This window comes from Clarias gariepinus, chromosome 17 (assembly GCF_024256425.1).
Source record: "Clarias gariepinus isolate MV-2021 ecotype Netherlands chromosome 17, CGAR_prim_01v2, whole genome shotgun sequence".
Lineage (NCBI taxonomy): Eukaryota > Metazoa > Chordata > Actinopteri > Siluriformes > Clariidae > Clarias > Clarias gariepinus.
This window is the reverse complement of record NC_071116.1, coordinates 4,945,578-4,959,694: the sequence shown is the minus strand read 5'-3', so window position 1 is coordinate 4,959,694 and position 14,117 is coordinate 4,945,578. Positions and strand designations below refer to the sequence as shown.

Below are 14,117 nucleotides of genomic sequence, written 5' to 3'. Positions count from 1 at the left end.
GAACTACCTGTATAACTCCAACCACAGTGAATTATGGAGCTTTAACTCAGCATACAGTTAATGTTGCTGCCATTCACAGAAGGTAGGATAGGGTTTAAAATTATTGTGTATCACAGCGTTTTAGGTACTGCTCATCTGGTGTAGGGTCACAGAGGGCGCTATGGAACCTCTCCCAGAAGCTTAGGGCGCAAGGACAGGGACACTCTAGATTTGGTACTAACCCATCATAGTGCAAAAGTGCACACACATGACTAGGGCCACCCCTTCTCACCTTCCCATAGCATATACAGTATATGGACATTTGCATTTAGCCATAAGAATTAGGACCTCAAACTACTAGATTCATTAAAAAAATGAAAAAATGAAGGAAGCAGAAACATTTCATTTAACTTTTATTTTTTTTCCAGACACATTTATTTCTTAACCTTTCAGAAACATCTTTTTTTATTCTTCATATTATTAATATTTGAAAATACAAATATAAAAGTAGACTTTTTACATCTGAGGCATGAGATAACCCCACCCCATAAATGTTATGATTTTTTAAGCTTTTTTTAAATTTTTATTTTTTGTATTTATTTATTATTTATTTTTAAACACCAGGGCTTGAGCAAGCCGTACAAGAGGACCTGAAAGATGCTTTCAGATGTCAGTTTCTTGCTGTTAAAATGTTGTTAACATCTGAACACAGGCATGTGTCAAGGCAGGAGGAAGGGAAAGAAAAGGCTTTCTTTTCTTCAAGGAGATCGCAAAGTGAAGAGGAAGCCTGAAGTGTGTGGGCTGTGACTGTACAGCTGTGACAGCAGGATATGCTCGCTTTAGTACTTGGCACGTGTCAATATCACATTTTCCTACAATGATAAATAAGTCTTTTAAATGAATAAACAGAATTGTAGCATTGCATTTTCATTTAAAATACGGAAGAAAAAAAAAAAGGAGATGAATCAGCACATGCCTACTTTTCAGACTTAAAAAAAATATGTAATCCAGTTGGGGCCACTCAAAAAAAAAAAAAAAAAAAAAAAAAAGACTTGCTCACTGGTTAACCGTCAACACTTCATCCCGTTATGTAGAATCAGATTCCATAATTGCCTAAATTGAAGCCTGCGGTGTTCTCAATGATTTGCGACGAACAATCGGTTTAGTAAAAAATGGGGGAGATGGAAAAAAATAATAGTAATAAGAGAGTATGTTTCAAACAGGAGTTAAAAAAAAAAAAGTTTCGACTTCTACACTAGTGGAATAACTAAAACTTCATTCAGGTCTAAATGCAAATAAATAAACAAACTAATAAGAAGCTGGTGCAGAAGCGTTCACCTATTCGCCGTAACCTATTATTATTTTCTGTTAAATTGCTGACATGTTCAAGAAGATGGAAATGAATTTATACCACTTCAGCAGGTGTGAACAGGACAGCTTGGACGGTAGTTTCTGCTTCAACTCAAAACACAAGTTTCATTTGTAATGCTCTAATGTAACCCAGCGCCACATCATCTAAAATCAATAATAAACTGGTTTAAAAAAAAACTTTCTGTTTAACAGTTAAAGTTAAGATGGTTGATGTGATGGTTTAACATATATGGCAGAAATCACGGTTCTTTTTGAAGTTTATCACGATGGGTTAAGTTGTTCATAACGGCACTCATCTGTGTAAAACCATCTTTTTAGTCAACAATGATCTGTGTGCTCCTGAAACCAGGGTGATATTTCTGTCCATACTGGTTTGCAGAGCTTCCTAGGCTGGTGACCAGAAGGGATGTTCTCAGATCTCTGCTGTGTTTATACCACCTTGTATTATTTCCTGCATCTGTTTTTTTCCCCCAAGCGTACACCTTTTATACTGTTTTACCTAGAAAGAAAAAAAAAAAACTCTTGTCCTCTTACTAGCCAGTTTATCATGTTTAATAAGCACCTATTTTTCAGGTTTATGATATCCCTTTATATAGATTATCTGTTGCAGTGCAGTTTGTCAGCGATCCTCAACCCTGTGCATCGATAGGAACGGACCACCACTGAGCAAAAATGATTTGAGAGGAGGAATAATCTCAGGACAACACTGACACCAGTGACATCGATTTATTCTCCCTGTCGTTTTTGATACACACTTGCCTGTAGGTGCTTAGGTTGAGACTGAATCAGTGAACAACAACAATAAATTTATGCACTATATTTACTAAGTCTTTGGCCCATGTTATGAAATATAGCCATAAGAGCGGATGCGGTGGTGATTTTATCAGGGATAAAGGTGTTCTTATGCAGATCCCAAAATACATTGTTTAATAAATTACTGTAAACAATTCTTTTGCCGCACAAAGTAGTCTGGAAAAGGTGATCTTTGGTTGCTAAGCAACATAACGGATAATGATCAGGCTACAGTTTTATAGGGTGTACGTATGTCGCGGCTTAGACAATCCCATTTTATCCGTTTTTCTCGTGTCCACTGTGTGTCGAGTTCTAGGTAGTAACATATTCCATAAAACCATCAATTGAGTTTGTAATATATATTCACTACTGCTCAAAAGTTTGGGATCAGTTTGGGGATTTTTTAGAATTTTATTGTTTTTCAAGGAAACACATAAAAAATAAGTCTGAATAAAAAAATATAGAGGGAAAAAAAGGAACAAGACATGCTGACATTGTCAGAGTTAGAAATAATGATTTTGATGGAAATGAAGGTGTTATTTAAACTTAAAACATAAAAAAAAAAAAAAACACACACCTTTTGCATCAATTACCCATGTGTCCTGGAGCGTCTCCCCCAAGATGAATCAGCTTGATGATGGAGTCTTCCTCTGTACCGTACGGCCAGGCTGCTCCCACAGTGGCTCAATAGGGTTCGGATCCGGAGAACGTGCTGGCCGCTTCATTACAGTCAGAATTCTAACTTTAATTGTTTGTAAAATGGATGAAATTGTTTATGAATCGCATGAAAATGTGTTTTTCTTAAAAAAACAAAGAAAATTTGTAAGTGATCCCAAATCTTTTTTTTTTTTGAGCAGTAGTGTATATACAGTACAACACACACAAAAAAGCACAAGTTTAGTTTAATGGCGTAGGCTTGTGTCACTTTCTAAAGTGCACAAACATCAAAATCAGGTAATTTCTTACTAGTACTGTAATTATAATTAATTACGTGATTCATTTTCCAAATTAAACTTTCCACTGAGTTCTCCCTGCTTAATTATACAATTTAAAATCTTCATAATTATAACTACAATCCCAAACTAAGACTTGTGCATTAGGATCTAAGACAGCATCCTGCTGAAAAACAATCTGTAGTATGGGTCCAAGTGATGCGTTATTTTTATTTTTACATTTTTACTTCTCCTGCATTTTGCATTTATTTTTTTATAGAGGTGTGTTTTTGAAAGTTTGTGTTAGGCGGAAACCACGCGGGCAAATGGAGCAGGTAAAAGATGAAGTTTGAGAAAGTTTGATCCTAATACAAACTACTGAGTCTATACAGCATCTATTAATTAGTAAAAACAGAGAGAAGGTGGGAACGTGACACAGCAGTACACGGACAGCACTACAGAGACAGCACATTGTTACAATACATGGATTTTTTTTCTTTTCTTTTTTTTTTTTTTTTAAACACCCTACTGGATACTAGGCATGTGCTGATGGGTAAGACTTTCATGTTGCAGCAATTGCTTCATGTTTCGTCATTTCATTTATTACCAGACTCTCGTGAAAAAAAAAAAAAAAAAAAAGCGAAGACGTTGAGGAAAAAAAAAATCACTCATCATTTAGACTGACGGCTCGCTTCCTTCAAATGTATTCACATTCTTTTACTTTTACAAAAGCATTGATGATCAAAAAATACGCTAGATATAGATATTACATTATTTTGATGCATCCACAATAAATTTGTGTGTATATTATTTATATATATATATTTATATAAAAGATGGATTTCAGCACATGCCTGCTTACTAGCGTGATGAACTGAGGCTTGGGTGTGGTGATGGGAAACGAGAGAGAGAGAGAATCCGAGTACACAGTACACTGAAGTATAATTATTATGTTCACTACTACATCAACAACGACAGACATGAGAGATAGAAAAACCCCTTCCCCCCCCGCGATTCAAAATTGAAATCAGTAAAGGAACATTTTTCCTTTTTTTTTTTTTTAAGTTTTGTATTTCATTTTTTTTCTTGTACATTTGAACAATACAATAGTCATCTTTTTTTTCAGTTTGTTTAAATTATTACTTGATCGTATCTCCAGATCGTGTAAAAAGCATCCAGCATTTTGCTTCACCTGGTTATTCGGAGCGTCGGTGTACATCAAAAAATGAAACAAACAAACAAACAAACAAAAAAGTCAAACCGAAAATAAAAAGAACCAAAAACAAACTAAAAATAAAATGTACTGTAGTATACATTTGCAGCAGGAAACAAGAGACAAATGTACAAATATACATCGATCAAATCATCACCTTCAACAAGCCACACTTTAAAGTCATTTCATTAAAACATTATATCTCTGACCAAAACCCAACATGTCCTTTATACAAGAAAGAAAAAAAAAAAAAAAAAAAAAAAAAGTCAGCACAGCAGCTCTGGTTCTCTGCACGAACATATTCAGTGTCTTCTATCAGCTGTTTCTAAAATACAACAATATATAGATTTTTTTTTTCTTTTGATTTGATGCCAGCTACGGCCATGAAAATGAGATCTGAGCTCCGAGGCCTAGAGACTGCTTTTCTTTTTGCTCGCCTCGCAGTGACATTCATACGGAGTCTTCATACACGAAACCCTGTCAAGGAGCATTCGACATGTGCAAAAAGGAAGCGGTCAGAGGGCTTTTCCACTGGTCACAGTGCAATGATTTAGCCTTATACTCAGCTCAGCATGGTTTGCCTGTTAACTCGCTGATAAAATAAATTACGATTTTTAAAATTCTTTTTTTTCTTCTACACATTTCCACTGTTAAACTCACAGCACTGAGGTATGGTATAAAAGGTTTGCCTTCTCCATTCATTTAAAAAGAACAAGCCGTGACCAGGCATGTGCTGATATTCAATTATATCGCGATTAAAACCATAATATCCCTCTCAAGGATTCCATTTATCTGCAAAACATCATTTTTTTTCTAAAGTGACAACGTAGTAAAATTTTTTTACTCGTGCCACAGATTTCTTCGAGAACGTGTTTATGCTCCCTCAAACATATGTCTAAAATAAGCACCCTTAGAAGATCTTTACGTTCTCAAAGTTACCTCCTGAACAGACCAAAGTCTGCGTAAGCGCGTTTACTGGCAACCTGCACGACGGCAATATTGTGAGAAACAGTATAACCAAATGATCAGCACATGCCCATCTGTAATGTACAGGTCAGATACTGAGTTCCAAAATCAGGTGGAACCAAGTGTACAGGACAAACAACAACACCAAGTAACATAGTCATCTTTTTTTTTTTTTCTTCTTTTTTCCCCCCTTTTTTTTCATTCTTTGTCAGGAGTATAAAAGTGTCAGGTCACACAGAGTAAAATCTCTTTAACACTACCTACAGTGTGCTTTGGATTGAAACATTGTTCTTTCTCAAAAGTTCAAGCTTGAATCTCCAGCGTGGAGATAAAAAAAAAAAAAACCTCCACCAAACGTCATGTTTCTCCGACCGTGAGCAGTGCCCTGTAGTCACCGGTTTGTAAATATGCTGGTATGACACTTGGAAAATTATTCAGCTCGAGTATTTACACAGCAAGCAGAAAAAAAGAAAAAAACAAACAGTTATCCGATAGATCCGATTCATCACCGGGGTATGTTACTGTATTTGCGCGACACCTAGATAATAATAATCTGTTAAGACCTATATTTTCCTTTTTGCTTATTCACACCCTGGAACAATTTCTTTTTAATACACGGTCAGAAAAATATGTACTTTTCTCCCCCTCCCCCCCCCCCTTCCCCCTTTCTGAGTAGGTTATATGCAATGACTGGAATAATATTTACAGTTACTTTTTTTTTTTAACTCTTAAATCTGAATTTCACAATGTCTTCATCTGAAAAATGCCATAGTATACATTTCTTTCCTCTTTTTTTTCTCCCCTAAACGACAAAAACAACACTTATAAAAAAAAGGACCATAAAAATATTGGAGTCCTCTTTGTATTGCCCAAAAATAGGTAATTATGATCGACAATGAGACATCACAAGAATTAAAAACAGCTACTAAGATTGATTAAATTCACTTACTCTTCCGTGTTTTTCCCCCCTTTCTCCCCCCCGCTCAAAACGTTCTCTCATAGCTGTAAAGCTGGATCGTTAACTGTTTTTGTGCAAATAGGACACGATAAAATCGGAGCTTTACAACAATTAGTACCAAAGGTAATTCAGACATGGCCAGTAAACACAGAAACTACACTTTTCCAAAATGCTGAAAGAAAAAAATTCACATGAAGAGAAGTAGGAAAAAAAAAATTAAATGATCACAAACCAAGCAAACCTTTTTTTTTTCTTTTAAACTACTACACAACCAACTAAAAGCGAAAGAAAAAAAATGAAAGAGAATTAAAATGCCATACAGAACAAATAAAAGTTACGTGGTTATACAAGAGGGTGGTGGGGGTTATGGTACAGCAGTTATTATTATTATTATTATTATTATTATTATTAATATTATGAGCTTAAAATATCCTTTGTTCTTTTCTTCTTCATGGTGCCACCCCCTGTCCCTTTATCAATGGGATGCTGCAGTGCTTGAAGTCTCACGTCATCAACTGTACACGACCAGTTAGAAACTTCGGCCCGTCTTCCCAGGACCTCCAGGTTTACACTGAGGAAGTAAAACAGACAGTCCTAAGTTACATCACCACATTACTATTAAAAACCATGCTGATATGCAAAAGTAAACAACAATGTTAATTATTTTTCTCATAACAGCATGACCCAAAGTGTTTGACTTCTTTTACCGTAGCAATATTTTATTTGTTAATTAATAACACTCATCTCTTATCCATTTATAGTCTGGTTTAGACAAGCTAAATCCTGTTATCACTATTATAGCAGCTATAAACAACCATCCCTTTACTAGCCTTCCTGTGTGTCTCTACTTTCCATGCAGATGATAGAATGGCTCATTGTAGTGAAATTATTGTTGTGAGTAACTATTTTCTCAATAAGACGCATGCTCTTGCTATACAGACGGGCAAGACTGTCAGCTTAAACCTTTGTCCATAACTGTTTTATTAGTGGAGACGAAGTAAACCAACAGATTCCTCGACTTTTTCTCGAACACTATTTTTGTAGACAAGCGCAGTGATGTGGAAGTGATTGAAATGGACAGGCCTGGGCAGACTACTGCGCGCTCAGTCTGGGATCTGACTCAACGCTCCACAGATGTGAACATTTCAGATCCATGAGAGCAAAGCAATGGGATACCCAGAGCGCTAATACTGATATATGGACACCTGAATAACGCTAAAATTATGAGATCTTTACATCAATTCTTAATAGAGAATTCTATATTGTGTAAAATAAAATAGTTTGGTCCGCTAGCACTGACAGGGCTTAATTACTGAAAAGGTTGTAGCTAAAATCAGTAATTAGACAGAACCTTATAGCAGGACTTGTCACAAATGAAACTTAGTAAGAGTGTGGTTGCCTGAGGAAACCCTTTACTGTACATTGTCAAGTACTATACACACTGATCAGCCAAGTCCTCCTGCCTAATATTGTGTAGTTCTCCTCTTCTGCAACCAAAACACTGCACGACTTTACAAACCCATCAAGACTTTACAAGATGTGCTTTGGTATCTGGCACCAATAAAATACAGTTGTAGCTCTGTAAGTTGTGAGGTGGGGCATCCATGAATCTGACTCGGTGGTCTAGCAGACCCCACAGATGCTTGATCAGATGGAAATCTGGGCAATTTCTGAGCCACCTCAAACTCTGTGTCCTGTTCCTTAAACCACTCAGGACCAATTTCTTCCCAGTTTTGCAGGATGTATTATCCTGCTGAAAAAAGGGGCACTATCAGGATACACCACGGGCATAATGTGGTGCGCTTGCTATGTGCCATAGGTGGTACTTTTCAAAGTAACATCCAAATGAATGCCATGACCCAAAGCGTGCCGTTTCGCAGAACCTTGTCCAGGGCATTACACAGCCTTTGCTGCCCTACTTTCTTTTCATAATGCATTCTACAAATTATTGGGTAACAGAGAAAAAGGGTAATAGAGAGATGGAACCAGGATGCACTGTGGGAAAAAGCCACGTTGTTGAAGACAATGTAAGGTTCTGGGAAACGTTCTGCTGGGAAACCTTGGATTCTGGCTTTCATATGGATGACGCATACCACCTTACTGAACGTTGTTGCAAGCCTAGTACACCACTTCATGACAGCAGTATTCCCTAATGGTACTGGCCTCTTTCAGCAGGATAATACACCATGCCACACTGACAAAACTGTCCAGGAAAGGTTTGAGGAACAGTTTAAGGTGTTGACTTGGGTGTCTCTCGGACAAACGAGACAGATCTATGTACCCTAGATCCCTATGTACCCCTATGCAACTGCCTTTAAGGATCTGTAGTTAATGTCTTGCTGCACACATTTATAGTCTTTTACAGTCCATGCTCAGAGCTGTTTTTGTGGCACAAGGAGAACCTACACAGTATTAAGCATGCGGTTTTAATGGTTAAGGCTGAGGTGTGCACTTCAGTAGGAATACCTGCACATCTGCTCATTTATGCACTTATATAATCAGCTAATCATATGGCAGTGAATCATGAAGCTAGAGGTCAAGAGGTTTCACATCAGAATGATCTCTGCAACATTAACTGTATCATGGTTGTTGGTCAAGATGTTCTAGTTTGAGTATTTCAGAAATGGCTGGAAATTGCACACAAAACAGACTCTCTTTTACATAGAATGATGTAAAAAAACAAAAAACACACAGGAGAATGACCAGACTGGTTTGAACTAGTGGGAAGTTTGCGGTAACTCCAAGAGGCATTCCTTACAACTGTGGTGAGCAGAAAAGCATCTCAGAATGCACAACTCATCAAACCTTGGAGACCACATTGGGCTCCACATTGGGCTCCACTCCTGACAGCCAAAAACAAAACTCTTAGGCTTATCAAAGTGCACTGGACCTGGTCAACTGAAGACTGCAAAAAGACCAGGTGATTTTACTTCACCATGAAGACAGTCCTGCCCTCGGATGATGCAGACAGCTGTTCTGGGAGGACTTGTGACTCCCGTCTCTCAATAGTTCAGGACTGGAATGTCCTACATTCTGCCTGAGCTTCCACAAATTTGTATCATTTTCTTTTGACTCTGTAAAGCTGCTTTTCAGCAATGATGTTCTAAAGTGCTATACAAATAAAATGTTCCTGTTCTTGGCTCACAGTGGACTCCTGACAGTAGTGGATTCGTGGACGTGGTCTTTTCCTTTTTCTTTATTCTGATGTTTGATTCTTCACTTGTACTGTACGTTCATGATATTTTTTACATTGTATTGCCATGTGATTGGCTGATTAGACAGCTAAATTAAAAGTTTGACTCTTTTTATGAAAACTCAGCCATAGAGACATCCGACTGGATTTCCCAGACTACCATACATATGTATTACTGTTTTTCCAAGCAAGATTGCTTGTTCTTAGCACCTTATGTTCTAACATTCTGCATTCATAAAAAAAAAAGCAATATTTATCCTAACAGCTAAATGTACAGCCTGTAATATTTATATTTAAAGTATATATACTTATACTAATGGTATAGACCATTTCTACCTTTATCTGGCTTTGTTTCTAGTTGCTCTTGCATTTATACCTTGTTCAGATGTTCAACTGTTGCCATTTGCGGGGAAAATAAATAAAGAAAAAAGAAAACACAAATTACACACATCTCGCACATGAAAATGTCCTGAGGATGAAGCAACAACATACCTTCTAACTCAAACTTCTAGTAATGGAATGCATGAAAACTACTGAAAGAAAAATAGTCAAGTGGAAGACGACGACTGTTCTGCCATAGCATGCGTTTAACTTCGAGTCTAACATTCAAGCTTAAACGTATGAAGCATGAATAGTTCCATAAAAGCGAGAACAGGTGGAGGAGAAATTAGGACTGAAATAAGTCCGTAAAGGCTGACAAACTGATGAATACAAAGCACCACTGAGCAATATAAAAGAAACACAATACCTCCACTGAGATGGCGACCGACCACCTGTTAGGTTTCAATGGTATCCGTTTGTAAAAGCCGTCGCAATCAAGGGGCCCTAAAAGTATACAGTTAGTGTGAATGTCAGTAAGTATTACGAGAAGAAAAAAAAAAAAAGAAGTAAGCACATCTTCATCCACAGCATGAGTGAGTCAGAAACATTGAGCTGTTTCCTCAATTTTGAAAACAAAATCACATGAAAGCCTTACCTTATCATAACCAATACAAAATAAAATGTAGACTATTTTAAATTATGGTTTTCTTTATGATGCACATTAGTTTGAATGAAACTCACAATCAATACACCATAAATATCATTTTAAATGAGTGTTAGTCACTTTTTCATGCACAGAATGATTATCAGCTTGATTATTTATCAATGCTCATACCACGACTCGGTAAAATAAAGCCTACAGCGATCACGGTCCAACCAGTATTTATACCTGGAGTGCAAAAGTGCAGCAACAGTCAGTAACACGCTGTCATTTATACAGAATTTATTGCAATTCAGCAATGCAAGTGTATTACATCATTTAAATAAATGTCAACCTATAAAATTGTTAGCTTGTTTTCTTCATGTTACTTACTGGTTTTATTGGTAATTATTGGATAACATGGTTGGGTAAAGGGAAACTCAGTGTAAAACATTACTTTGTAATAATATTTCTGCATACGTGAACATTATGTTAATCATATAGATGTAGTCATTTATCACAAACGGTTGATTTCGAGTTCAAAAATGCAACATAGTGCTCGCTAATATTGGTTAACGCTAAAGACAAAACTGACCAGCTAGTATTATATGAATCAGCCTGTGCTAGTTTTTTCGCTGGGCCATGCTAACCGGTCCTTAATTGAACTGTTTCAGGTGAAGGATTTCTTTGAGAGTAAAAAAAAAAAAACAACCAAATGCCTGGCGTAGCTTGATTAGCTCTCCAGGTCACTACAGAGCTTTTTTCGATTCTAACATTAAACTGTTTATTTTTGTTTGACATGCGCTGGCTCTCATTCATGCTAGCAGGATAACTTGAATATTTCAAACACCCTCCAAAATGATGAAACGTCCACCCTGGTCTCTCTTCGGTCTCGAGACGATCAATTTCGCCCTCCATATGCAAATCCCCGACACCGTCTGATTTCCTGATTGCGTCTGTGAAGCGAACCGCCCACGCGGCAGATTTAGGGGGCAAAACGGCAAACTGTCAACACGTCTTTTTATAGAGGGGGGAAAAAAAACACAGACTCTTATCATGCCTGTCATCGGCCTATTGTGATCATGAAGGAAGCGCTTCAGAAAGAGGTTTAATCCATATGAATAAATCAAAGTCTGCTCTGGCAGGCAGCTTTGAGTCTCTCTAATCAGGCAGACTTGGAGGGAAGTGTTCGCTCCCAACTCCCACTAACGTTTTTTTCTTAGCGAAGTACAACAGCTTATAGCATTAAATTCACATCGCATCATGTGTTTATTTCAGTGTTGCTCAGATAAGGGTCTACTTTAAAACAGTTGATTCATTTCAGCCTCTAATGATAAAGCTCTTCGCCAGCTTATTTGGAGTCCAGTGCTTAACTCTAGCGTGCCGAGGACCCTCCAGGGCCAGTAATACAGGGTAATAAAGCAGCAAATGCGGAATCATTTGCCGGGTTGCGGCCCCTACAGTTCCGCGGTGTGGCTAATTGTTGACACATGTCGCAGAAATAAACAGAGAGGAGCATTTTGCCTTCTGCATCATTTGCCGCGCTAATGCGCTGCTCAGACGCATCATCCGCTCTCGGCCGAAGCCTTCAACTCCGATAACACCCTCAGAGGAACTAACTCAACCTGAAACTGCACCGTTACACATTAACCTCTCATCTCTGGGCAAATCTGTGCGCAGATGCATCCCCTTTAAACGCTACCGCGCATAAATAAACCCATGGATCTGTGGCATGCAGTTCGGTTTCCAAGGCATGCTGGGTGCTTAACAGAGTAGAAGTTCAAGCCATTTAATCTCTTTGAGTTTTTTTTTTTTTTTCATAACCGTCGCTAATATTCTTAATGTGACTTGTGCGCTTGAACTACAAGCCAAAAAATATATATATATAAAAAAGGAGAAGGGTTTCTAGCCTCGACGCAGAAGTGATCCTCGGAGTGAGGATAATTACTTGATAACTGTCTTATAATTATCATTGTTCGGCAAATATAATAGCGAGTGACAAAAAACTCTGTTCCGTTCTCCAAGGCGGGGAAGGCGAGGCCCGGGATGACTGACGTTATACACCTTGTCAGAAAGCACATATCTGCTGTTGAGCAGGTTAAGACACTTAGTTGTGCGAGACTGAGCGTGTGAATAATTGAATTTCAATTTGGCACTTCATTACAAATGCATCCTTTCGTTTTTTTTTTCTCCCCCTTTTCCCTCCAAATTGAGAGCTGCAGCGATTCAGAAATAGGCGCTGACATCTGTGACATTCAGAGGAGGAATCTGCGCTTCTGCCAGCAAAAAGCCAATTAAAGCAACTTTTGTGCAGCGCAGTGCTTTTGTTTAGATATGGTGTCAAAAGCAACTGCTTGTTACACAGACATTGGAATTCGATTTACTCATTTCTAGTCGTGCAGGCTGTTTTTTCTTTTTCTTTTTCCTCCTCTCAATATGTTTGTGATGCTTGTCTCCTTCTTAAATTTCCTGATTGATTTGAAAAGCTCCTGATTCATATGTACATGAATGTTTTTTTTTTTTCATTTAATTTTTTTTAAAGCATGCATACAGTGGCGATTCATTCGACACACGCCCTCGTCTGCATTAACAACAAAAAGGCTCACATTAAAAGCCTAGATTTGGATGAAAATTTTAATTCACTCAATTCTCCTTAACGCAAGTTAGTCAATCAGCCAATAAAACTACACGGTACAATAATACTAATAATAATACTAATAATAATAATAATAATGTTCTCCTACAAGAACTTTAAGGCATTAAGTGTTCCTGAATACGCTTGATTATGCGGTTTTAGAGTTCAAATCTAAGTGACATGAACTTTTATTAAGTTTGTTTTTTTATGTTTTTACTTATTAAATTAATTTTTGGTTAAATTAAATTTAGGGCCAGAATGTTCCTTCGAAAGAATACAATTAAACTTCGAGCCTAAGACCAGAATAACACTTCAACATACCGGAAATAAAAAGAGACAGAGATAGAGCATGCATTTTCAGAGTAGATAACGTGCAGATGGGGTGAGATTCAACGTGTGTAATACTCACAGCAATCCCATGGCTGAAGCCAGAGCCAGGCTGAGGACTAGCAGCACTGATGTAGTTCCCCACGGCCGATTCCTGACTAGTCGGGCCATACAGATCAGCTACAGGTCCTGGACTGTTGGCCCCCGGGAAGGCTCCAGGCCGAGCTGGATTAGCACCTGAGCGAGAATAAACACGCCAGTACACAACGTTGAGGCAGGTGTCCTCAGGGCTGTGTCAAGTGTGATATGCACCAACGGTGAAACAAATTGTGATCGACTGGAGGTTGGAATATCCGCAGTTATACGTGGCGAGAATATGATATTGGACTTGTACATCTATATTAATGTTCAGGATATTAAACAATTGGGAACAGTAAAGCTGCAACACCAGCAAAGAGAGTGGCACGGAAATGCTTACCAATTACCTGAAATGGCTCTTACAGTCTCGTCAAAATGATGTATGTATTTCTTATAAGTAGTAAGGGGCACCAGGAGTAATTAGCTGAAATCATATTCTCACGTATGCACATGCCATACGGGAAAAGAAAAAGAAAAAAAAAAAATCTCACAACTTCGAGCTAAGTCATGCACAAGAATATTTAGCATGCAGTCACACGATGAATTCAGCATGCAGTCAAGCTGTTCTCTGCTGAGAGCATGGCTCACACACTTCAAGTACCCCGACTTTTCAGGACTTTTAAAGACCACACAAGAGACGGTGTTTACCAAA

At 37.8% G+C, this 14,117-nt stretch overlaps 1 protein-coding gene across 7 annotated transcripts in view; it reads right to left on the bottom strand.

Annotated features, from left to right (window-relative positions):
- Nucleotides 1-407: 407 nt before the first annotated feature.
- Nucleotides 408-14,117, bottom strand: part of msi2a (musashi RNA-binding protein 2a) — a 240,452-nt gene continuing 226,742 nt past the window's right edge. For 6 of the 7 annotated variants that reach the window (XM_053515771.1, XM_053515775.1, XM_053515772.1 and 3 more), the window contains 3 exons: nucleotides 13,410-13,564; nucleotides 10,153-10,229; nucleotides 408-6,782 (listed from right to left, as the gene is read on the bottom strand). In XM_053515771.1, coding sequence (XP_053371746.1) covers nucleotides 10,188-10,229; nucleotides 13,410-13,564 — 197 coding nt within the window. In that variant the 3' untranslated portion in view covers nucleotides 408-6,782; nucleotides 10,153-10,187. The remainder of the gene's footprint in view (nucleotides 6,783-10,152; nucleotides 10,230-13,409; nucleotides 13,565-14,117) is intronic. The other variant, XM_053515776.1, reaches the window with a different exon arrangement.